This window comes from Choloepus didactylus, chromosome 18, assembly GCF_015220235.1.
Source record: "Choloepus didactylus isolate mChoDid1 chromosome 18, mChoDid1.pri, whole genome shotgun sequence".
Lineage (NCBI taxonomy): Eukaryota > Metazoa > Chordata > Mammalia > Pilosa > Megalonychidae > Choloepus > Choloepus didactylus.
In genome coordinates, this window is record NC_051324.1 from 56655780 (window position 1) to 56681843 (window position 26064).

Here is a 26064-nt window from a genome sequence, read left to right on the forward strand (position 1 = left end):
ACTGTCCACAGTATGATAACATAGTTATGCCTTCATCACCACAGTCTATCTCTGAACATTTTCCTTACATCAGAAAGAACCAGAACAAGAATAAAAAATAAAAGTGAAAAAAGAACACCCAAATCATCCCCCCATCCCACCCCATTTGTCCTTTAGTTTTTATCCCCATTCCTCCACTCATCCATACACTAGATAAAGGGGGTGTGATCCACAAGGTCTTCACAATCACACTGTCACTCCTTGTAATCTACATTATTATATAATTGTCTTCAGGAGTCCAGACTGCTGGGTTGGAATTTGGTAGTTTCAGGTATTTACTTCTAGCTATTCTAATACATTGAAGCCTAAGAGGTGTTATCTATATAGTGCATAAGAATGTCCACCAGAGTGACCTCTCGACTCCATTTGGAATCTCTCAGCCACTGAAACTATTTCGTCTCATTTTGCGTCCCCCTTTTGGTCAAGAAGATACTCTCAGTCCCACGATGCCGGGTCCACATTCATCCCCGGGAGTCATACTCTGTGTTGTCCCTGATATTTTTATGTTTTAATTTTGACTAATCCCTTTCTTGACCTGCTTCACAGGTATGTCATCCTGAGATTTCTTTTCTATAGACTCACCATTTTTTGTATCTCATATCTTCCTTTTTCTTAGATTTTAACCTCATTTTGCTGAAGTACATCCTCAAGTAATTTCATTAAAAAACATACGTGAGAGGTAAGGATTTTTTTTAGTTCTTTCATGTCTGTCAGTTGTATTATTTTGCTCTTTCACTTAAGTGATAGTTCATTTGAATATAGAACTCTGGTTCAAAACAATTTTCTGCCAGAACCTTGACCTTCTTATTTGTTTTGTTCTAGCACCCTGTGATGTTTTTAAGAAGTTGGAATTCAATCTGATTCTTGTTCCATTGTAGGCAACTTGTTTTTTTTCTCCATTTCTTAATATTTTTCTCACTCCTATTTTTATAATACTCCTATTATATTCCTTTACTTGATCTTCTGTGCTTTTTACTTTTTTTCTTAATATTTTTCATCTGTCATTTTGCTTTATTATGTGGAAGATTTCTTTTATTGTCTTTATTGAATTTTTTATTTCCATTATAATTTCTAAAAATTCTTTCTTGCTTTCTGATTGTCCCTATGTTATCCTCTTTTTGGTCTTTGGAAACAGTATTTTATCTCTGTTTTCTCTGTGGTTTTTTTCTCTGTAAATTTAGAATGTGTGTGTGTTTAATGCTGTAGTCTTTTTCATATGTCGGATGATCCTTGTTACTTATATATAAGAATAAGGAAATAGAAAACTGACTGGGCACTCTGTGTACATGATCAGGGCTAATCAGCTGGCAAGTGTGGATTTCGGATACCTGGGCATAAGTGGCCAGTTGTGCTGGGGGCTTGTTTTCAACCCATTTCTCTCTCCTTGCTCCTTGTCACTGTGGCCTTGCTTCAGAGCACCTTAGGATTGGTCTGCTGGGCAGATCCATCCCTTGGCCTTGCTTGAACCAAAATTTCATTACCTGTAATCTACTTTGTCTCTATGAATTTGTGTCACCCATTTTAAAAAATTGTGTTGTTTGTCTTATTGAGCTGTAGGAGTTCTTTATATACTCTTTATATAAAGTCCTTTGTTAGTTACACACACACATAATGTCTCCCAATCTTTTCATTTTCCTGGTGGTATCTTTTGAAAGTAGAACGTTTTAATCTTGACGAAGTCCAATTTATTATTTTTGTCTTTTGTATTTCATGCTTTTGATATTCTGTTTTTTTAAATCTTTGCTTGTCCTAAGATTATGAAGATTTTTCTCCCCTGTTTTCTTTAGAAATTTCATAATTTTAGCTCTTTTGTTTAGTTCTGTGATCTATTTTGAGTTAATTTTTGTGTATGGTGTGAGATATCGAGTTGTATTCACACTAGATTTTCCCCCATTGAATAACTTTGGCTGCTTTGTTGAAAATTAATTGATCATATATGTGTGGGTCTATTTCTGGATTCTCTATCCTGTTCCATTGATCCATGTGTCTATACTTATACCAAAGTACACTGCCTTGATTACTGTAGCATTAAAGTAAGCCTGGCAGTCCAATAGTGTACATCTTCTAACTTTGTTCTTCTTTTTCAAAACTATTTTGGCTATTTTATTTTAGGTCCCTTGTACTTCCATATAATTTTAGAATCAGCTTGTCAATTTCTTTTTTAAAAGCCTGCTGCAATTTTGATTGGAATTGCCTTAAATCTATACATCAATATGGGGAGAATTGACAACAATATTGAGTCTTCACATATATGAATGTGGCATGTTTCTCCATTTATTTATATCTTCTTTAATTTCTCTTAGCAATGTTTTAAAATTTTTAGCATATAGGTCCATAGTTTGTTAAAGTTATTCCTAATTATTTTATGTGTTTGTTGATATTGTAAATGGTACTATTTTTTAAATTTCAGTTTCTGATTGTTCATTGTTAGTATGCAGAAATACAGTTGATTTTGTGTTGCCTTTGTATATCCTGTGACTTTGCTACATTGACTTTTTTAGGTCTATGTTTTTTATTTTTCATTTTTTTGTAGAATCTTTAGAATTTCCTGTGTATACAAGCATGTTGTCTGTAAATGAATAGTTTTATACCTTCCTTTCCAATCTGTGTGCCTTTTTCTTTTTCTTGCCTTTTTGCACTGGCTAGAACTTGAGTTTAATGATGAATAGAAGTGGTGGGAAGAGGCATTCATGCTTTGCTTCTATTCTTAGAGGAAACTCATCCATTCTTTTCCCCTTAAGTATGATGTTAGCCATAAATTTTTCATGCATATCTTTTCCTGACTTGTAGAAGTTCCTTGTTTTCCTAGTTGGCTGAGAATTTTTTTTTTTTTTTAAATCATGAATTCTTGAATTTTGTCAGATGCTTTTTCTCTGTCTATTGAGATTTTATGTTTTTTTCTCATTTACTCAGATAGTAAAATAAATTACACTGATTGATTTTTGAATGTTAAACTAACCTTGCATTCCTGAGATAAACCCCACTTGGTGATGATGTATTATGTTTTAGCCATTCTAATTATAAATTCTTAACTATAAATATACATAAAACAAGATCAAGATGATATGAAAAGATATATCAAGAAATGGCAAAAGCTCTCAGAAATGTATAATCAAAATTTAAAATTAGGAGAAGGGTTGGAAAATAAAGTTGAAGAAATCTGGAAAGTAAAGAGGTGTGAAATAGGAATGAAACAAGTAAAAAGTTAAGGGATTCATCTAGAAGTCCACCTTTATTAGGAATTCTGTACAGTGAGAACAGAGAAAATAGAGGAGACAAAATTATCAAAGTAATAATACAGGAAAACTTCCCAGAATTGAAAGATCCAAATCTCCAGACTAAAAAGTCAGACTAAGTACAGCTGGCCTGGAAAGCAAGTAGTCCAGATTGGAGGAAGAGGTTGGGGGGGCTCTAGGAAGGCAATATTGAGGGAAGTATTGCAAGTGTATGGAAGTTTGAGTGTATGGAAAAATATATTGATAAGGCAAATAACAGAAATGTTGGAGTATTTGGAAAAAAAATAACTACATGGGAAACCAACCAAATTTTTAAAAATCAGGCAATTATTAACTCAAGGAGAAAAAAAGGTGTATACAAAGAAAGGAGACATGGTTGTCTACTTGCCTCAGCTATAAACCATATTTGCTTAATCATAGTAATGATTAACCAAAAATTATGTGAGAACTATATTGGGAGAATGAGAGGAGGAAAGTAGGGTGGAAGAAGATGTTGTGGGACAGCTAGTCTTCATCTACTATGAAGTAGATGAAATTAAGAGATAAATGTCTAAAGTAGATAAATGATAGACATATAAACATTATTTAAGAATGAGGATGATAAAAAGCAGAGTAAACAACCGGAAGAATTAAAGGTAATTGCTTCTGGGGAGAGACAGTGGGGAGTTGGGTCAAGGGACTGCTATTTTTAAACACTGTTTGACATTTAAAATTATGTATGTACATTACTTTAAACTTTAAAGAAAGAAGAGCATATAATAATAGACTCTGCTTTTCTTATAAAGATTGCAGTATATCAGAATGTACTTGATGAAAGTACATCCAGGTTTATTGTCACTGAAAGTTTCTCTAAACAAACCTTTAGAATCTAGTAATTTATAGGTCTGGTACAGTGCTTTGAATGGTAGAACCTTACTAAGTTTTTGTTAATCAAAAAGTATTTCTTTAAAAAGAGCTTTGACTCATTCAACCTGTTTCTATTTTCCTTTTAGGTTTAAATTTTTGAATTTCAAGTAGGTCTACACATTAGGAACTCATGTCTTTTCTTGTAAGTAAACCAGAGCGAATTAGGGTGAGTGTTTCTATTCTTCTGCTTTTCCTATTTTTGTTTTCTAAAAATGACAAGCATGTTTTGGAAGATATCATAGGTGGTTTTTTATGTGATGCTCAGAATCCTACAGAAGTGTGGGAAGGAGGCAGTTAAGCACATATTGCATTCTCCTCTCCTGAGAAAAGAGCCTGTTGGCAGAGGATGACCAGAAACACGAAATACACCCACCTGCTTGGCCAATAGGGGAAGAAACAAGAGGGTAGCTTATTTCCCGAGTATCAGTCCTACAACAGTAAATGGGTTGATGGCCCTTTTCAGTATGAATAAGTAACAGCTAATGATCTCCCCATTTCCTTTGTTTTTTTGATAGGTTTGTGTGTTTTTCAAACCAGTATCACAAATTATGATCACTGGAAGACCTTTTTTTAAAGAATAGTCATAGGTTCTGATTGAAGACTTTTTGAACATGAAAAATTTTGTTATATCTCAAAACTTTTTCAGCTAAAATAACCTCAAGAACAAATGCTGGATTTAGCTCCTTTATAAGTTCCCATGATTTCATAAAGAGTATCTTATTTTGATTATTATCAAGTACTTAATTTCTAAATGCATAGTAAATTATTGTAAAATTTTATAACTCTGTAAGTGCTATGAGACATTATGGATATACCACTCTCTAAATATTAAAGTGTGAATTATATCTTGTGATACAGTGTGTATTATTTTTTATATTGTTTATTTAGGATGTTATTTCTTTTTAATTTGGAAAAAAAATTGATGGAGAAAAGAACAGAGACTGTTATTCACAATCCATATTTGACAACTTATTTCTGAATGTTAATCTTTTTTTCTTATGTTTATATATATAAGAACAATTTATATTGGAAAGAGTAAACTTCACTGTTAATTAAGAGGAAAAACTGATACTCTCGTTAACCTGAACTCTGCTCAATGGAAAGATTGCCCCCAAGCCAAACTTTAACATCAGTCCTTAAGTGAAATATAATCTCGAGTCCATTTCCTTTTAAATATGAGCTGCTTTTCTATTTCAACCTAGCCTGATTCAGGTGAAACCAGACCACTGGTCAGTATGATGGAAATCTAATAGGCCAGTAAAGTGAACCATAGATTGGCCACGCTAGCATGCAAACTTGGTAGAAAACGTAAGCAGTGGTATCTTTAGAAACCTGGTGGAAGAAAGAATAAACAGCTTGCTGTGTTTCCTTTACAGACTAAAAGGAATTAGTATTGTGAATTCAAATAATACTTTTCAAGTTGGCATTATTGATCCAAGGCTTCTGTAATGGAGGCCCAAGAAATGAATAAGATAGAATGGAACCAAAAGGAAGTTTTATATATAGGAATGATGAAAACATTCTTTGCCATTAGGGCCAGTGCTGCTTATTTCTCATCTATCAGTTTTAAGAATTAGTCATCAAATTAGACAAAGAGGAATAGAGAAAGGAATTAAGTTAATAATCTTGAATTTAATGGTCTCAAAATTGTTTTTGGTTGATTTAAATCCAAGATTCTTTTCAAAAATTTTCCATAGAAATGTATCTTAACTGTACTGTTTGATTCTGGTTTTGTACTTGTTTTTGTCTATCTGTCTGATGGCTGATATCTAATGTGTTGTGGCTTGGGAGAAATACTAATTCTCTTTGGGGTTTTCCTCTTTAGCGGTGGGTCTCGGAAAAGTTCATTGTTGAGGGCTTAAGAGATTTGGAACTATTTGGAGGTAAGTACAGTATGGCATTTAGCCATCCTTCAGGATAAATATTGCTACTCTTTGGTTGACTAAATCAGTTTATAGAAATTGGCAGCAGTTCTAAGGGCAAGGGTGAACTACAGTTGTTGGATTTATTTGGCTCCTTTTTGAATCTGTGGTTTTCCAAAGATTTGAGGACTAATCTGGCACTTGTCCTTGACCTGTCTTGATTGTTACAAAGCCAATATTTACTTAAAGGCACATGTGTATCTTCTAAATTCTGGTCCTGTTGAAATATATAGTCTTAAAAGAAAAAAATTAAGTGTTTAAAAGTCTTTAGCCTTGAAAATTTTTAAAATAAAGTTAAAGTCAGGACCAAGGTAGTAAAGATATTAAGGTTCTTATTTTAACAATTGTTCCGGTTTGCTAATGCTGCCGGAATGCAAGACACCAGAAATGGATTGGCTTTTATAAAAGGGGGTTCATTTGGTTACACAGTTATAGTCTTAAGGCCATAAAGTGTCCAAGGTAAGGCGTCAATAGTAGGTACCTTCACTGAAGTATGGCCAATGGTGTCCAGAAAACCTCTGTTAGTTGGGAAGGCATGTGGCTGGTGTCTGCTTGCTCCTAAGTTCCGTTTCAGCTCCTCTCTCAGCTCCTGTGTATTCTTCAAAGTGTCCCTTGTGCCTGCAGCTCTTCTTCAAAATGTCACTCTCGGTTGCTCTCTCTTGGCTGAAGCTCAGAGGTCCTTCTGTCTGAGCACTTATATAGTGCTCTAGTAAACTAAACAAGGCCCAAGCTGAATAGGAGGGGCCACACCTCCATGGAAATTATCTAATCAGAGTTATCACCTACAGTTGGGTGGGTCACATCTCCATGGAAACACTCAAAGAATTCCAATCTAATCAACACTAATAAGTCTGCCCACACAGGATTGCATCAAAGATAGTGGCGTTTTGGGGGACATAATACATCCAAACCAGCACACTGATCAATCTAGTTTGTCTTTTCATGGTAGAAATTATGAGACTTAAGCGAACTAAGGAGAAATCTGTTAGAGCAAAAATATTAAATTTCTTTTGTGAAATACAAGTGTTGATTTTAACAATAAAGTAGGTTTGCAACTTGGAGGTTTAACAGGTCCAGGCATTCCCTTTTGGCCATTTTCAACTCAAGCCTTTTTTGAGGGGGAACTGTAATTTTAATTTAAGGCAAAGAGCATTCTTTCCTATGAAAATAATAATAGTAGAGCCCCATTCTTTGTGTCTGAGCACCAAGATACTCTCTTTGTCCTTAGGATCCTATAACTAAAGGAGCAGCTTATCAGATTGAATGCATTGGTTGACTCATCCAAAATATCCGCAAATAGGCTTAAGTAGTTGAAACTCAAACTTACTATTTACAAGATGGTACCTATTAATTTATTTTCCCTAATACTTCTCAAAAACTTCTGGAGTAGTATTATGTGCGAACTTTGTCCAAGTATTGTATTTTAGATGAGTGAGAGTTTAGAAAAATAATGAGTACTTTTTGTTTTAGTTATAAAGAATAAAAATTAAAAATTAGCTGCATGGTAAAGGAAGAATTGATGGAACAAACATACTATATTTTGGTCCTGTTCTCATTCTCTTTCCATCATTAATGGGAATAACATGGTTTATAAATAAACATCAGCATTGATATAGAAATTGGTCTGGAAGTCCTGTTTATGATGAATTAGTTATAAATATTTCAGTACATGTAAATTGAATTAATTGGTTTTGGTTTCAGGTTCTTGAGTGTAGGATCCCTGGCTGTCTTTTGACAGTGCCCTAATCTCTAATTTGAGGAGGGTGAAGAAGTTGTTATATGCATTGTTTATAGCTTAAGTCTGTATTACCAAGTTTTATGTAACTTGGATTTGTCTTCTACTCTGGAAGATTGGGTTAGATTTCCCTTAATCTATTCACCTGGCTTGTTAACTTCAACAGTCTCCTCTAGTAATATGGTTAGATGCTCTAATATACCTTAAGTGGAAGCATTTTCCTCGGTGCTAGACTTAATGTTATGAGTTTGCTAGTTTAAGATATTTGCAAATGTATAATCAGCCCAATATTTTACAGTTGAAAGTCTTCAATTTTTATCACTTTTACAGAACAGAGATTCAGAATTTGTCTGATTTAAGAGCAGAAAGTTATTTCAGTTTTCCTTTGCTTTGTTCATTTTCACCAAGAGTAGTGGAATTCCCAAAAGATCTTGTTTTATTTGCATTCAGAATAGAATGTACCTAACTTAGAAGAATCAAATTGGATAATAGTCCTTCATACAAGTGTTGTTAAATTTAAAAAATATGTATTTTTAATCCTGTTTCCTAGTTCTTCTACTTGTTGGGAAATGGCCAACTATCTTTATAACTTTATAATAAGTTTTTTTGTTCACAAAGTATAAGATTATGAAACCACATTGTCTGAAAGGAATATTGTATGCCCTTGAAAAGTAAACGTATGTTCAGAGCTATGCCCAGTAGAGAATACCCATGTAGTAGTAGCCTTACCAACTTTTGAAGAGCTGTAGATTCATGTTTAAAACTCTGTCTGTTTACCCCAGTTTTACTCTGGATCTGTGTGTGTGTGTGTGAATGTTTGTAGCACTGCAGGGCAGTTTTCGCTATAATCTTAAATGGTTTTTATTAATAAATGTAGTTCTAAGAGCAATAATTGCTGATTCTGAATGTGAGTGTGTCTTCTGCTAAAGAAAACAAAATATCAACAATCAATTTCTCTACTCCAGAGCAGCCTCCGGGTGACACTCGGAGAAAAGTAAGTGACTTTCTAGGCTCTAGCACAATGGCTGTTGCATGGAGATGACTTCTCATGGAACTTTGTGTGTTTTGTTTGCTTATCATTTTATGTTTCTGCTTATCTGTCGTCGAGCTTTATTTGTAGTGTAATTCTTTTATTTGTGAAGATTCAGGTTTCACCCTGGAATATTCTGATATATAGTTTGAAAAGTGGAAAAGTCTCAGGCAATTAGTTGTTTCCCTCCTGGGGATTAAGGTCTCCTCCCTTTCCCAACACCCAACCACCCACCACCCCCTCCAAAATAAGTTTCAACAGTCTGAAATGTGGTTATCTTTTAGTGGCTGATTCCACTGAATTTTCCATTGTGAGCCTATTAATAATAGATTTCAGTCACAGAGATAATAGAGATCTCTGTCTAGATTATAAGACAGAGCCTCAAATCTCCCACCTTAAAAGCAAAACCAAAAATTAAAAAGCACAAAACAATTTTTTTTCCATTGGCAATAGCTGCAAGATTGTTAACCTGTTTCCTGCTCTAGTTCATTTCACCTAAGTTAATAACACCATATGCACACAGTGCACCAAACTATTTTTGATAATGTGAATTAGTATCTTAGAGAGGATAAGCTCTGCTTTCCAAGTAGACTTCTTACTCTTTTTCAGATTAAGAGGCATTTGCACCTTTTTCAGGTAGCCCAAGGTTGAGTGAAGGACGACGCTTGACTAGGTATTTCTCTTTGAGTAAAGCTTTAACTGTGTTTATATAGTCTGCTAGTCAGGAGCACTTGCCTATCAGATTCAAATACTTTCTAATGAGGAGACCAAAAAGTTCTCTATAGGATTGATTAGATATTTTTCAGAATATAATGCCAATTATGTATAATTTTTATAAGTTCACAGCTGTCAGTGTTACACGAAAAGTTATCCGGTGTGAAACCTGTGGATGGTTGAATGTGTTTTTTGGTAGCATTTCATAAATATTATCATTGTATGCTTTGCTTTATTTTAGTTTAAAGTCTTCATACCTACTGTTTTGTGGTCATATCTGGTTATCAGAAGCTTATGTATTTTTCACATGGTTCAAAATTAATAAAATGCTTGCCATGGTGGGGGAAACAAAGAAAAATACTTTGATAGAATTAGTTTCTTTTTCAAGGCAATTTGAGATTACGTCTTACATAGATAAACTGTCATGCTGTGTTTAAAGAGCGTGAGCTCAATATTTCATCCTTCTCACTTGCATTTTGACCTCTAAATCTGTAACACTATAATGAACTAACCTGTCATTTTATGATAATATCAGACCAGACCTGTTCCCCTGTCCTTGTTTGTTTTTCCCTAAACAAAGGGGTTTCTCTCCCTCTCCCTCTCCCCCCTTCTCTTTTTTCTATACTTCTTGTTAATCTTCAAGTCATAGACTTGATGTCTTCATAGTAAAGGACTTAAAGTCTAATGAAGAACTTACTGATGGGTTTATTGAAAATACCTTCTTATGGGTTGCACTTGACAGACTATTGTGTTTACCCTCTTAGTTCAAAAGAAACATCTCTGAGAAGTTCATTATTATTATTATTATTTTAACTTTAACATCAGCATATAGCAAAAATTTTAGGTAATCAGCAGACTTACACTGAACAGACAGTGAATTTAGACCTGTAGAAAGTGTCTACTTCCACATCATTTCCAGTGAGCTGGGGACAGGGTGGTAGAAGAGCCACACCACCGTGGCCACTAGGCTAGTTCATGTCATGCGATTCTAGATTGCCCATGAACTCATATTCCCAAATACCTAAAGCATCTTATTTTAAAAAACAAGTACTTTTGAGTAGTTAACTGTACTCAACAAAGACAGTAGAAATGTTTTCAAGTGACTAACTTGGGAGTCATGTCTGTAGTTTAATAAATTAGTCCCTACAACAAGAATGTGCCTTTGGCATATAGCCTCCTAGAGAGAGTGTCTTACATGTATCCCTGGCAAGGAAGAGGGGACATAGGTAAGGAAGAAATATCTATCTGTAGCTTTTCCAAAGAGAGTTATTTAAAGTGCATATAATCAATATTTTAATTCACGACTCAACTGTATTTCATAGTCTCTTTTCTGAATTCGAGAAATGTTACAGAATTTGCCTGGAGATGAAATGGCAGAAGACCGCCGAGTTCAAAGTGGTTCTAGATTTGCTTCTCATTGGGACAGTATTATTACCTGCTAAAAAATGCAGTCCTTTCTCATATGCAGGGAGCAGAGTCTGATCTGTAGAGTACCCTTAGGGAATCTAGAGAGTATGTTGACCTATCCTGGCATTTCCAAGATAGGTCATTATGTTGAACCCTGTCTTAAAGGAACTGATTGATGCATTTGCTGTAGTCTCTTCAGCCCAGGGGAATGACAAATTCATAGGCAAAAAAACCCTCCTCAATTCAAACTTTGCATAAGTGATTTGTTTTTTTAGCAAGTTTGTACCAGCGTTGTTCTAGACATTGGGGAATATATCAGTAAAACAAGACAGACAAGGTCTCTGCCCTCATGGAGCTTGCATTCAAGTGGAGGAGACAAGCAATAGATAAATAAAGCTCAGCAATAATGCTTTGAAGAATGTCAAGCAAGATGATGTAATAAAGTGCCTAGGACTCTACTTTGGATGGGCTGACTGATTTCTAAAGAGAGACATTTAAGTTGAGACCTTGATGACAAGAAGGGAGGCAACAGTGAGAAGATGGCAGTGGGAGAGGAACAGGGCTGGAGTATTCCAAACGAAGGGACAGCTAGGGAGATCTCCTAAGCCTAGAGCAGGCGTGTTTGTGTGGGTAAAGAGTGGCCAGTGAGGGGAGAATGGTGTGGGATGAGGTCATAGTCAAGGGCTGGGTCCTTTGGATTCTGTGGCCAGAGTAGGGAGTTTGGGTCTGCAGTCCACACCCTGAGTTTTGTGTTAACTGGTGGCCTTGATTTTACTGATGAGTAAATTCATTCTTAAGAAGATAGGATCTGCAGAGCAAAAATATATGCAGGGAGTTGGACAGGTGAGGTTAAAAAGATGATACTTTTCAAAACAAAATTAGCATGCATCTTGTAAATTCTAAACAAATGGAGAACTACCATTTCAGAGCTATTGCTTTAGGCTTTTTGACCAAATCTCTGCTCCTCCTGCCCATTTTGTCTCTTGGTTGTTGATCTTACTCATAAGGCGTCTTGAGGTACCTGGCATGCACTAACCGGTATCTTAAAATTGCTCCAAAGACAAGATAGTTTCAAGAAGCTACAGTGAAGTCACTCAAGTTTGTTTTCAGAGTATCTGAAAACAGATAAGTCTAAGAACCAAAATCAAACCAACCTTAACTATTGATTTCAAGCTGAACTCAAGATTTCTTGTTCCTCCATTTTCTCTGACCCATCTTACTTGCTGAGCAGGAGAGTGGCCAAAAAGTAGGCAGCAGTAAAGGGAGGAGAATGGAATTCGTGCTAATTAAACACTTGTTATACACCCAGTAGCCCTAAACTCTTTATACATTTTATCTTATTTAATAGCCACAGCAGTACTGAGGTCGGAATCATTCACTGATGAGATAAAGGAGGCCCCAAGAAGTTGGAGTGACCTGCTTAGGGTCACGGAGCAAGTGATGGACCTTAGTTCAAATCCTGCCTATGGGGCCTCTAAGCCTATGGCCTTTGTTTAATACCATGTATTTTACTTAAAGCACCTTTGCCAAATCATCTTTCCCCCAAATTTAATAGGTTTATTAAAGGGTTCCCTGGAAAAGTAACTTTGGAAAATGCTAGGATAAACAAATTTCTTTACCACAGTACTTCTCAAAGCCTTTAATATGTAAGTATCCCTTGTGATTCTTCGTGAGAGATAATATGCTTCCATTAATTAGACATGGAAACATTTTTCCAAGGATTATTTGCCACAAACAGTATTCTGTTCCACTTTGGGGAAATCCTACGCTAGAACAACTCAGTAGAAAAATGGATAAGAGATAGGAGGAGTCATTTCACCTTGAGGAAAAAACTCATATGGCCAATAAATATATGAAAAAAATGCTGAACTTCATTGGTAAGCAGAGAAATGCAAATCAAACCATAATGAGATTGGCAAAAATTAAGTCTAAAAATATCAAGTATAAGAGCACTTACACACTGTTGATGGGAGTGTAAATTGGTTTAACCATTTTGGAAAACATTCTGGTATTGTCTTTTACAGTTGATCATTCAAATACTCTGTGAGCTCGCAATTCCACTCCTGGATATAAGCCTTAGGGTAATTCTTGCACATATGCATCAGGAGTTGTGTTCAAACATGTTTACAGTAGCATAGTTCATAAAAGCAGAAAACTGAAAAACGACCCAATGCCTGTCAACATTGGAATGGATAAACAAATTGAGGTATTTCACAAGATGAATATTATATAACATTAAAAATGGGTGAATGGCAGCAAAATGCAACCATATGGATGACTCTTAGAAATATTACAGAGATGATTAAATTAGAAATGGACCTTGATTGCTAATAGGGCTCACTTTTGCTTGACTAGGTTCCTCTTATTTTCAGTATAAGTAGTGAGGGAGGTAGAGCCTGACTTAAGTTTCTTTTCCCATTGGCAGCATCATCCGTTAATGTAGGACCCTCCACAGGGTGGTATATTAATTTCACTGACTTGGGCTTGAGTCCTGTCCATGTCGTATACTCAACAGTTTGAATTTTGGCAAGTCACAATCCTTTACCCTCAGTTTTATTATTTAAAAATGGAGATAATATCTGCCCCAGTTATTTCACTGAGTTATGATGAAGATCACATGCAATGTGGAAGTGTTCTAAAAAGTATATTATGGTCAAACAACAGGTGAGATAGCAGTAGCTCTCTTTTTAAAAAAAAAAAACTCAGCACACTTAGTTTTAGTTTTTATTTCTGGTGAAACCACAGATCAACTCAATCTGTCTAGAGAATAATCCAGTAATATGTAATAGAAATTACAAATCTGTGTGATCCAGGACTTTCTCTTGTGGATGTGTGTCTCAAGGAAATAGTTCAAATGAAGTAAAAAGGGTAAATTATACCAAGACATTCATTGTAAATATAATTTTTTTTAACGGGCTTCTCTGCAGAACCACTTAACTGATAGTCATTCAGATACTGCTTTGTCAAAACGTTCTTAACTCACACTCTTCTGGCTTGTTCTGAGCCAAGAGCCTTTCCTGAGCAGAGGTCATGTTTATGAATATTGCATATGAAACATGGCCTGAAGTTTCTCCATTTTAGTTAGACATACATCTGAGAAAAGGATCCAAAAGAAATAAAAATACTCAGTCCCTGAATCATACAAATAAATTTAGGTCTGGAAGGTGGAAATTGAGCCTATTACACTGAAATAGAGCTTTTGGTCTGCCATGTATTTTCCTTTCAACATTCCGACCTCGCTGGGCAGCCTCTTTCAGGGAAGCTCCTGCCCTGAGGCTGGGCTCCGAGCTCAAGTGCAGCCTGCGTGGGCAGGCAGCAGGGAGCAGGCTGCTGAGGATGGCTGGGAAGACCTCGGCTCTGTCCCTTCCCTGCAGCTCAGTCTATCCTCTGTTCTCTAGCTTCACTTGGAAATGTCAAGGAATGATTGGTCTGTGCTCTTTGTTTGCTCAAGAGGGGACTTCTTACGGGCCACATTTTCCCTAAAGCTAGATGGAGTATTTGACTTTTTAGTATTTTGTGGTCAAGACCGAAAGAGTAAGACCCTAATACCGCAGGGAATCCTAGATGGTTTTTAGAAAATGAGCCTGGTGTCAGAAAGGATAAATGAATAATCGTTGAATGGAACTGGCTTTCGTCCCCTGCTTTGTAGACAGCACTAACGCTTATTTGCTCTGATATTGGCGCTGATTACTATGTTGAACATCTGATGTGTCACTTTAAGTTTCTCTTCAAATCGTTCGGGCACTATTTCTTTGCCCCAGTGTCAGAATATGTATATTTTTTAGATGCCAGTCTCCTCGTGGGCCTGAATTACCAGCTGTCCACTCCCATCCCATACCCACTAGTCTCTTATTAACCAGTTTTTCTTTTTCTTTAGACCAATGAGGCGAGCTCAGAGTCGATAGCATCCTTCTCTAAACGAGAGATCATGAGTAGCTTTCTGCCAGAGGGAGGGTGTTATGAGCTACTCACCATTATAGGTAATGTCCGGGGACCTTCGTTACTTTCCTCATCCAGGGTGGGGCAGGGGTGCTGCCATTTCTCGGCATTCCCAGGCAAGTGGGCACTGGAAGGCCATCAGCTGGTTCGCATGACTGGTGGCGACACTGGCTTCTGAGAGTTCTTTGGTTTTCTTTTGCCAAGTATGGAAAGAGATCATGTTACCAGGAAAGAAACTTTTTCGCAATTTTTTCTTTTTGGCTCCACTCTTCTGGTGTCCTGGGCTATAGTTAGAATGGTTGGCTGAGAAGGAGCCGATGTAAGAAAAATAAAAATGTCAAGCCATGAAAGTAACAGTAGTAAACATTTTAACTTGAAATAAATTAAAAAAAAAAATCAAATCTCCTTTTCTTTAAGGAAGTTGGAAACCTTTGCTGCTAGCGTCCTTGTTTATGGGATTCCTCCTTTCTTGTAGGCAAAGGATTTGAGGACCTGATGACAGTGAATCTCGCAAGGTATAGACCAACAGGAGAGTATGTGACAGTTCGAAGGATTAATTTAGAAGCTTGTTCCAATGAGATGGTGACATTCTTGCAGGTAATAAACACGTGAGTGGGACACTTGGAGGGTGGGCTCCTGGTTCCAGTGGTAACTACAAGGCACTCCCCCAGCGTGTCATCCTCTGAAAGTACATGGCAGGAAACAAAGATAGACCCAGTGTTCACAAGTTAGGGATGCTCTCAGTGGGGAATCCTGGGAGTTTGTCACTGAGGATTCTGTAATGCTGCTCAGCCCAACTTATATTCCCTTCTTCTTCTCCAAGGACCCCTTTCTGGGTCGTCTATTCATTTACAGCCAACACCTATTATTAATTGTAATAATAATTAACATTTATTGAGTTTTTACTATGTAGCAGGTACTGTTTTAAATGCTTTAAGGCATTTAAATCAACTCATTTAAGTTGCACAGCAGCATGTGATCTAGGTTATTAAGTATCATCATTTTATATGATGAGGAGAAGGAGGCACTTACCTGATGAGGAGAAGGAGCCAGAGCCAGGATTCAAACCTAGGCCGTCTTGTTCCCAGTGCAGGGCAACCCTGTCTCTCAGTGTCCCTGGCGGCATCTTCGGGCTGCATGTCCTGTCTGCTTGAGCTTCTTTTCTATTTAAGAAGCTGCTAGATGCCCTCTAAACTGAGAGATTCCTCAGGCTAGTAACCAACCAGGGACTGATTTCTTCTTTGCTGATGAGGCCTTGCTCTGAGAACTCCTCAGATGTTAGGACTTGGGTCAGTACATTTCAATTCTTTACGTGCAGCCCCTTCCCCTGCTTTATGACTTTAAAAATTCTGTGGCATAGTGGACAGGTAGAAGGTACAGCCAGGTTCTTGGAGTTTCTGTAGTTGTTTTGCCCAGTTCTTTGTGTGTGTGTGTGGGGGGGTGGCGCGGGGGCTACATCTGTGTATTTTTTGTTTATATTCATTTTAAATTTTTACAGGTTTTGCACTTCTTATAGCTGCTAATGAGGAAGAGATCTGTCAATCTGAGATTATTAGAGAAATATCTTCTAAGGTTTAATAGTTGTTTGTTCTTTAGTTCTTTCTTCCCTTGTTTCTATAGACTATAAGATTTTCACATATAATAGGAAACCATTTTTGTTTTTTATCTTAGAGAAGAGTTCTGTGACTTGGCCTTTGGAGTTGGACTGTACAATAAGTTTTCAGTCAACAGTGTGTTTTCATCATCTCAGGGGTGGCAAACTGGGCCCCTCTGCCCTGTTGTTAGTGGAAAATGGATTCTTGAGGCTCACTGTGGCTGACAGAGCCAGACTTGGGCAGGAGCCGGCAAGGCAGTGCTGCTTCCCAGGAGAGAGAGCAGAGGATAGTTTCTCCCATCTGGAGGGCACCTGCCTACGCTGCTCCCAGAACTCTGAGCAGATTACCTAGACAGTACCAGGTCCCCGTGTTATTCCTGCTGCCTCCTTCATGGCGGGCTCCAGGCTCCACTGCCCTTTGATTCTGACTCCAACTCTACCATTGCTTTCAGGGGGAGCTTCATGTCTCTAAACTCTTCAACCATCCCAACATTGTGCCATATCGAGCCACCTTTATTGCAGACAATGAGCTGTGGGTTGTCACATCATTCATGGCATATGGTAAGTGGGAAAAGGCTTCTACTACAGGTCCTGGCAGAGGGGGAGTCCAAGAACTCTGTGCCAGGTCGCTTGTGTGCTATTTTCCTTCCTTGTTACCCCACCTCTATCCCCTCACAATTCTTTTTCTTCAGGCTCTGCAAAGGATCTCATCTGTACACACTTCATGGATGGCATGAGCGAACTGGCGATTGCTTACATCCTGCAGGGGGTGCTGAAGGCCCTAGACTACATCCACCACATGGGCTACGTACACAGGTACATTCCTAAGAGTCGAGGGGGGATTTGTGCCCATGGGCCATCAAGTAAAAAGTTGAAAGTTGACAGAAGTTAGCAGAGCCAGAGTTTCAAATCAAGGATTTAGATTTTGACTTTGCCTCTGACTTGGTAGGAAAACCGTTTAGCCTGTCAGTGCTGAAGCTGCTGACTCTTCACAGAGCGGCTTGGTTCTGAGTGTTTTGAGAAAGAACATTTGCTATGGACCTCTGCCCACCCTCCGCCTCCATCCTTGGGACGCCAACCGGCATGCGTGTGTTAAGAGTCATCTGCTGCCTGAGAGGCCGGAGGGAAAGACGGGCTGCTTAGGAGATGGTGTCAGGAAAATTGGCTCAATATAGGAAGAATAGGAAAATTGGCTCAATATAGGAAGAATAATAAAACTAGATCCCTACCTACCTCGTCATTCAAAGGAGGACTCCAGAGGGATTAAAGGCCTAAATGTAAAATCTAAACTAGAGGCTTAAATAGAAGGAAACATGAGGAAATATTTTTGCAATCTGAGGTGTGGGAGAAGCATAGAACCTAAGGCAAAAGTTGATGAGTTTGATTATATAAAGATTAAAGATTTCTATCTAATAAAAGATACTGTGAACAAAGTCACTAAACAGATGACAGAGCGGAAGATGATGTTGGCTTCGTTTAAAGTGCATAGGAGATGAGTAACAAGGAAATCTTGCAAATCAACAAAACAGGACAGCAGAGCAACAGAAAAATGAGCAAAGGATATGAAGTTTATAAAAGAGGAAACCCAAAAGACTAACAATCACATGAACAGGCGTCAAACCTCGTAGTAATCAAAGAAAAGGAAACTAATCCAAGATGTCACTTTATACACGTGAAACTGGCAGTTCTTAGGAAGCTGGAGGAGGCCCGGTGTCGTGAGGAGGCGAGCGCCCTGCTGACCTGATGGTCAAGGGGCTGACCTGCTGCAGCCGGCCGGGGTCCTCCGACTCCAGGACCATCTGTGCCGCTTAGGGGTGTCCGCCCAAAGCACCCCCCAGGCCCACCAGCCGACACTAGGTGGACGCCAGTGTTCATGTCTGTGGTGGTTAGAGGCAGTGTGAGTGCCCCTCACTGGGAGAGCAGATGCGTAAAAGTGTTAGAGCCACATGCCAGAGCACAAGGTGACAGTTAGAAGCAAAGATTAGATGTCTGCAGATAGCAACATGGATGGATCTTAAAAACAATGTGCTGAGTGAAAAAGGAAGAATGAGATGTATAACGCAATACCACTAGGTAGATTTAAAATGTATGCATACAAAACAATGATGCACTTTACAAAAATACCTACAGATAAGAAGTACAGATTAAAAGCATTTGTAGGAGGTAGGGGGAAGAGATGGACTATGAGTGTAAGAGAATTTAACAAGATGTAAGTAGGTTGTTAAATCTGTTAAATCTGTTGATGTTGATAGGTAAATGGGATTATACAGTTGTCTCCTTTTGTATGTGTGTTTAAAGATTTTCATAAAAAATATCTTTGTGTGTATATTTGTATATACACATATAACACACACACGCAGCTGGGGAGAGAGCTGGCTGCATCTGGGGTGTGAAGACCAGAGGCCTGTAGCGGGAGGGGCTCCTGCTACCAGTTGACACGTCCCTCCCCCTTCCCCAGGAGTGTCAAAGCCAGCCACATTCTCATCTCCGTGGATGGGAAGGTCTACCTGTCTGGGTTACGCAGCAACCTCAGCATGATCAGCCATGGGCAGCGGCAGCGTGTTGTCCATGATTTCCCCAAGTACAGCATCAAGGTTCTGCCCTGGCTCAGCCCAGAGGTCCTCCAGCAGGTCTGTGTATGGGTCCTAAGGAGCCCCACTCTCCCACCAAGGAAGAATTGCTCGGGATGGGTGTTCCCCAATTCTGAGTGGTCTCCAGACTGGGTGGGGGGTTGGGGGGAGGGTGAATTGGGGGTTTCCTGTTGCCCAGGTACACCTGGGAGTCTGCTCAGCATGGACATTATCTGTCGGTTGTAGGAGGATTTAGTTTCCCCCACTGTGGGGTTCCAAACTGTGTCTGATGCTATTTGAACTCCCTTCAGAGATCCTCCCCATCTTATGGGAAGAGTGAGCATTTTGGAAATATTTGGTGCTCTCTAGATCCCTACATTAAGCAGGAGCAAGGAGCCCCAGCACTTCTTCCTGCTTCTTACATAATATCACCAAACAATTGTTCCTTTTAAAATAGCAGTTCATCTTCAGTAGTATGCGGAAGGAAAATATTTAGCAGCTGCTCTTGATTTGAGGGCAGGCATTCTTTTTCTCTCCTGTCTTCACTCCACCCCCCTTCTTTTTCTAAGAACAAAGACCGAGGCTACAAACGGAGTGATCTGTGGCTTTTTTCTCCTGACAGAATCTTCAGGGCTATGATGCCAAGTCTGACATCTATAGTGTGGGAATCACAGCCTGTGAACTGGCCAATGGCCATGTCCCCTTCAAGGATATGCCTGCCACCCAGGTGAGGGAGCCTGCCGCCCACTGGTTCCCTGCCTGCCTGTCCACCTGCCACCTGCCACAAATGTCTGTCAAGTACCTACCACACTCAGGCCCCGGGCCACAGACACTAAGTTGAAGGACACAATCCTTCCCTTTAAGAAGCTCCACCCTGTGGGGGAGATAGTTTTGTAACTGCTTACTTCTCTATATGATAAACACTGCGGTACTGGAGCCCCGAGGAGGGGCCCACTGTGCACAGATGCAGGGCCTGGAGTGGTGTGCAGACAGAGACCCACATACCATATCTTTCTATTTACTCTACTAACAGTGTTTTATAAGTTTTATAAGTTTATAAAATATGTCCTATCTTCCTAACTTGATAAATGTGCCTGGAAGGCCAGTTTCTAATTTAGAATTGCAACTTCTCAGAGTTCTGAGCCACCACATTCCAACCAATATCTTTAGAACCTCCAGCCTGCAAGTTCCGCTTCTGTTCATGCTCCCTGCAAATGGCTGGCCATCCCCTAGGCCTAGAGGCAGCCTGCCAGTGACCCAGTCCACCCCTGGCCTCCTCAAGTCCAGGAAATGAACTTGGGGTCATTTGGACAAGGATTACCTGGGCCCCAGTCACCTGGACTATGGTCTAGAACTGGGGGTGGGGGTGGGGGTGGGGGTTTAGGCTCTCAGTGAGCCTCTCCCTGAACCCACAGTCTGCTTGCCCTGTGGGGAGGGGGGTAGCAGCTAGAGGCTAGTCTAAGGGCACCCAGGGAGGGAAGGCAATAAGGGAGGCTCCTGGGAGGAGATAACACTTAAATTTTGAAAAACAGACAGGAATTAACTGTGTGAAGAACGGGGTCTTAGAAGGAGACTCAGGCAGAGGGAGGAACATGTGCAAAGACCCAGCATCAAGAAAAACCAGGATCTGGGAAATAGCAAGTAGTTTTAATTGGTTGGTGGAAGATGTGGCTGGAGGAGTCATGAGTCGATCATGAAGGGTTTGGAATGTCATGCTAGATGGTTTGGTTTCTGTCCCAAAGCATGTGGAGAATTGCTAAGGATTTTAAATACGGGAGTGATACCATCAGATACATATTTTAGGAACAACATTCCAGCCGCAAGGATTGGATCTGGGAGACCAGTTAGGAGGGTTCAGAAATCTAGTTAAGGAATCTAAAAAATCTAAATAAAGTAAAGTAATAGGAAGATGCTGAGGAAAGGGAATTAAAAGGCTACCTAGGGTAAACAAGAGGTAGACATCTAGAAGCAATGCAGTCCCATAGAACTTTCTAAGATGATGAGAATGTTCTCTATCTGCACTGACCAATATGGTGGCCACTAGCCACCTTGGCTATTTAATATTTGAAATGTGGCCAGTGAGACTGAGGAAATGAATTTTACACCTTATTTAAATATAAATAGCCACATGCGGCTAGTGGCTACCATATTAGATAATGCAACTCTAGAGAGATTTCCAGGTTTTGGGCTTAGACAGCTTGTGAGGATCATGGGGACATCCCTCAGGACAGGCAGTATCAAAGGTGAGGATGGCTGCATATATGTTGAGTTTAAGGGATTGGGAACAGCACCCAAGCTTGGCCTGCTCCTGGGTGCATGACTCCTGTGCAGCCTGCTGCAGTGACAACCCAGGATGGTGCCGCAGCTGCTGCATTATAGCCCCCATCGGACCTACCTGGGGCTGGACATCAGAGGGTGACTAGGCTGCTGCCTCCATCCTGGGGTGAGGACTCTACAGGGATTTCATGCCTTATAAAAGTGGAAAAAGAAACAGCCATGGGGAAGGGGCATACTTTTTTGTAATGTCCTCTCTTCCTTTTCAGTTTGGCTTAGGGTGTAGCTGCCATGCCAGTGGGCTTTGGAAAAGTTAGACTTAGTCCATATCTGTCTTCTCTGTACTCCGAAGAGGTCGTATTTATATATTGGGGAAAATATATTTGTGAAGAAGCTCTTTAGGTCTTCCAGAGGCCATCATCCAGCCCAGGTTCTGGCTCTGTCCTCCCCAGATGCTTCTGGAAAAACTGAATGGCACAGTGCCCTGCCTGTTGGACACTAGCACCATCCCTGCTGAGGAGCTGACCATGAGCACCTCGCGCTCAGGGGCCAACTCCGGCCTGAGCGAGAGTCTGGCCACCAGCACCCCCAGGACCTCCAATGGCGACTCTCCTTCCCACCCTTACCACCGCACCTTTTCCCCCCATTTCCACCATTTTGTGGAGCAGTGCCTTCAGCGCAGCCCGGACGTAAGGTATTCTTGTTGTGTTGGGATGGGCTTGAGGAGTGGGAGCACTGCTTTTGGGAGTACAGAGGGAGCTCTGGAGTTAAAGCCAGGTTTGAGAGGAAGTTCCTGTTCTGTGAAGGACTGGTTTCTCAGGGGATCAGCATATGGGTTTGCTGAGAAGCAGACTGGGGAGCTCTGGCTCTTGTTTCTTGGTGAACAGAGGGGACTAGAGGGGTGCCTGAGGATACGGGGTAAGCTGCAAGATTTTGGAATTCTAGGGTGAGGGGGGTGACCCTGGTTTCTCTTCTCCTTTCTCTACAGGCCAAGTGCCAGCACCCTCCTGAACCATTCTTTCTTCAAGCAGGTACAGTGCACTTTTCCTCAGCTTCCTGTTTTTCCTGGCCTGTGGTTTGACTTCCCACAGTCCTGTTGTGGGTGGGGCCTTTAGGTGTTCTCCCTCCCCTGCCCTCCTTGGAATGGGAGAAATTCCCATGTTTCTGAAGCTCTTTGAAGGCACTGCTCCTTCCTCTCAGCAACTCTTGTCTCCAAGAGCATATCTGTCACAGGGTGAGGGTCCCTGTCCCACGGGTTCTTGGAGCCCAGAACAACAGGGTCAGTTGCCCAACTCTCTCCTCCCCCAGATCAAGCGCCGTGCCTCCGAGGCTTTGCCTGAACTACTTCGTCCTGTTACTCCCATCACCAATTTTGAGGGCAGCCAGTCTCAGGATCACAGTGGCATTTTTGGCCTGGTAACAAACCTGGAAGAACTGGAGGTGGATGACTGGGAGTTCTGAGCCTCTGCAGACTGTGCACAGCCTCCAACTGGGACATGTGAGCCTGCGAGGGCCTTTCCTGCGGGCTGGCTGCTGTCCCACCCTCCTGGAGCAGATTGGGTAGAAAGGACCTTTCTTCCAGGAGTGTTGGCTGCTTTCTGTCTGGGAAAGAAATTGCTGGAGAGAGACTTTTCTTGATGCTCCAAGACTTTTGAGACACAAGGGAATTCCAACAACCAGAGATCGGGAGGTGCCCAGAAAGCTGACAGTCCCAGTCCTGCAAACTCAGGCGATCTCTTCAGAAGGAAGAGATGCTGCTCTGGCCCTGTGGGCCGCAGTCCCATCAACCCAGGGAACTGTGTGGCCTCCTTTTCCCAGCTCTTGTTCTCCCATCAGCCTAGTTTTTCTCCTTTGCTCTCAGATCCTACAGGTCCATTAAGCCCCCCTTCCCCTAATAATTTTAAGGAAGGGCATTTTTTTCTGTTTAAACACCAGGTTAAGGCTGGGGCAGTCCATCCTTACTCCTGTTATCTCTTGGGCTCTGACACCTAAGACCTTCCCATAATTCGTCTGTATCGCTCATTCCTTTCCCACCGAGAATCTATCTTAATGCCTCCCACCAGCTGCCTTGGTGCTTTCTCCAAAGGCCAACAATGTCTTGCTGAGCCTGAGGGCTGTTAGTTTTGTTGCCAGAACAAATTAAAACCTTCAGTGAATCCATCCGAGAGGGGCGATTGCGTGTTGGTCTGCATTGGCCTTGGCCTGCGCTGCTCCCAGGGTTGGCTCACGAGGCCGCCCCCACCTCCGACCCTGGTGCACTCAGCTGGGTACTGCCCTCTCACAGTGGTCCCCAGAGGTGCTTAGACAGCCTCACAACATGCCAATTTTTAAAAAACCCATAATAGATTTTGTCTCAACTATTTAAAAATGTTTAGACTTAATTTTAGCCTGTAGCCACCAAACACTTTGGAGCTGGGAAGGTGTAGATGCTAGAGACCAGCCACTCTGCATGGCAACTTCCAGGCCACTGGGGGCCGAGGAGAAGATGCTCACCCTGAGCCTTAAAGGTGGCGGGGGGCTTTGCTTTGTCACCTGAGGCGTCTTGTTACCACTTGTACTGATGCTCAGAGCCAGAAACCTAAGCACCAGGCCTGCTGCCTGCCCCTTTGTCCTGGCCCATGGCCAGGGAGCCCCAGCATGGACGTGGATTCTGACTCACCTTCTCTGCCCGGCACTCTCCCCTGCCAGTCCCTCGGGGATGAGGGGCCCTCCTCTCCAACTCAGGCACTTAAAATGTGTTAAGAAAGTGTCACTTTTTTTTTTTTAAATCTGCATTTTATTGAGATATAAAACACGCAGTCATACAAAACAAATCATACATTCAATTGTTCACAGTACCATTACATAGTTGTACATTCATCACCTAACTCAATCCCTGACACCTTCATTAGCACACACCCAAAAATAACAATAATAATTAAAGTGAAAAAGAGCAATTGAAGTAAAAAAGAACACTGGGTACCTTTGTCTGTTTGTTTGTTTGTTTCCTTCCCCTATTTTTCTACTCATCCATCCATAAACTAGACAAAGTGGAGTGTGGTCCTTATGGCTTTCCCAATCCCATTGTCACCTCTCGTAAGCTACATTTTTGTACAATTGTCTTCGAGATTCATGGGTTCTGGGTTGTAGTTTGATAGTTTCAGGTATCCACCACCAGCTACCCCAATTCAGGAAGTGTCACTCTTTTCTTGAAGCTGCTTTGAACTCTGAAATGCCCTCACTCTCCACAAAAGCCTCCCTTTCCTCAGAAATTTTACCAGTTTAAAAAAGCAAAACTAAAAGCGGTTTGCTTTGGGCAATTACGAGGCCAATGTGGACAGAACACCAGCCATGGGCCAGGAGTTAGGCGGGGCCCTGAAATGTCAGAGTGAGTGTGAACACCAGGTCACATTTATTTCCAACTCCCCTCCTTCCCTCTGCCCAGTTTGCTTTTTATTTAAACCTCAAGTTCCCTTTTCTTAACACCATATTCTCTCAGCCCATTTTCTTTCCTCCTGTGCTGCCTGACTGTCAGCTCACCCTCAAGGCCCAGTGTTAATTGGCTGGAAGCTTCCTAGCTACCTGCCATTCAACCCACAGAGGGGCTGGGCTGGTGAGGGGGCCCCCGGGGCTGGATCAGGGACGGTGCCCAGTCCCCAGCCCAGCCAGTCCTGCTTTTGGTGCCCGAGGGCTTTACCTTTCTTGCATCATAACTGCCCCCTTAGAGAATCTGATTGCAGGTGTGGAAATGCACATACACACAGCTTTAGAGGTTCTCATATTCTCCATCTCGGGAGTCCTCAGGCCTACAGCTCAGGCAAAAGGCGTCTTCCTCTAGAAAGTGAGAAGTTAAGTGTGTGCTGGGGTGCAGAGTGAGCCGCGGGGCAGTTGGGGGCTGGGGCTGCTGCCTCACCCACTCCCCTGCCTGGCGCGGAGCCTTTCTTTTCCCTGACAAGTGTGGGCTCTGGAGTCACCGGGTCTATTCCTGCCGCAGCGTGGGAACAAGCTATGTTTAGGGCTGTGCTTCATGAAACTGCGTCCAGCCTGATTTCGGGCAGACCCAAGCAGTCCCCCGGCAGAGTTCCTTCCAGGGGGATGGCCAGGAAGGAGCCATGTCGCCATCACTTGTGCAGGGCGCTGGAGCCGGGTGGTCGTGTGGTCAGCCATGGGCAGGGCCAAAGGAGCAGGGAGACGAGAGCCGGGTCTGGAGTTCTGGCTTCCAAGGCCAGCGCTGCTGCCCGTGCACTAGCATTGGTCTCCGCCCACAACAAATCACATCTTCACAACTCCCCTGGTGTTAAATGAGGTTTGGGTGTTCCAGGGTTTGCTCTCTTTGAGGCTGGAAGTATCTTCCCTCCCTTAAGGGGTTGCCCTGGACTTCTGGGGCAGCTGTACCCGCAGGGGCAGAGATCGACGAATCCCACAAAATCCGCCCAGAAACTCTTTCAGACGTCACGCCTGGGGAGGGTGGGTGCTCTGGGAAACCAAGGGCAGCGGCCCCCGGCCCCGTTGTCTACAGGGACACGGGAGAAGGCGCTGAGGGGGGTGGTGGCGTCTCACCGCACCCCTGGGCAGGCCCGCCTCGCAGCCTGGCGGCGGGACCCGGCGCCCCGCGTGCTCCCGCTGCCATATTCCTCGCCAGGTGTTGCGGGCGCGGCCCCTGGTGGCGGGAGGACTCCTGAGGGGCTGGGAGAACCCTGGGGGCTGACAGGGTGCAGG

The 26064-nt window shown here is 41.5% G+C and overlaps 1 protein-coding gene across 7 annotated transcripts in view; it reads left to right on the forward strand.

Annotated features, from left to right (window-relative positions):
• STRADA (STE20 related adaptor alpha) overlaps positions 1 to 23526 on the forward strand; it is a 28162-nt gene extending 4636 nt beyond the window's left edge. The window contains exons 2-14 of one of the 7 annotated variants that reach the window (XM_037808875.1): positions 656 to 718; positions 4268 to 4347; positions 6007 to 6064; positions 8804 to 8832; positions 14867 to 14969; positions 15404 to 15525; positions 16975 to 17083; positions 17215 to 17338; positions 18981 to 19152; positions 19715 to 19819; positions 21819 to 22060; positions 22355 to 22397; positions 22675 to 23526. In XM_037808875.1, the coding sequence (XP_037664803.1) occupies positions 4312 to 4347; positions 6007 to 6064; positions 8804 to 8832; positions 14867 to 14969; positions 15404 to 15525; positions 16975 to 17083; positions 17215 to 17338; positions 18981 to 19152; positions 19715 to 19819; positions 21819 to 22060; positions 22355 to 22397; positions 22675 to 22827 (1296 nt within the window). In that variant the 5' untranslated portion in view covers positions 656 to 718; positions 4268 to 4311 and the 3' untranslated portion in view covers positions 22828 to 23526. Of the gene's footprint in view, positions 1 to 655; positions 719 to 4265; positions 4348 to 6006; positions 6065 to 8803; positions 8833 to 14866; positions 14970 to 15403; positions 15526 to 16974; positions 17084 to 17214; positions 17339 to 18980; positions 19153 to 19714; positions 19820 to 21818; positions 22061 to 22354; positions 22398 to 22674 lie in introns of those variants that run through there. The other 6 variants (XM_037808876.1, XM_037808878.1, XM_037808877.1 and 3 more) reach the window with 6 other exon arrangements.
• Positions 23527 to 26064: the final 2538 nt, after the last annotated feature.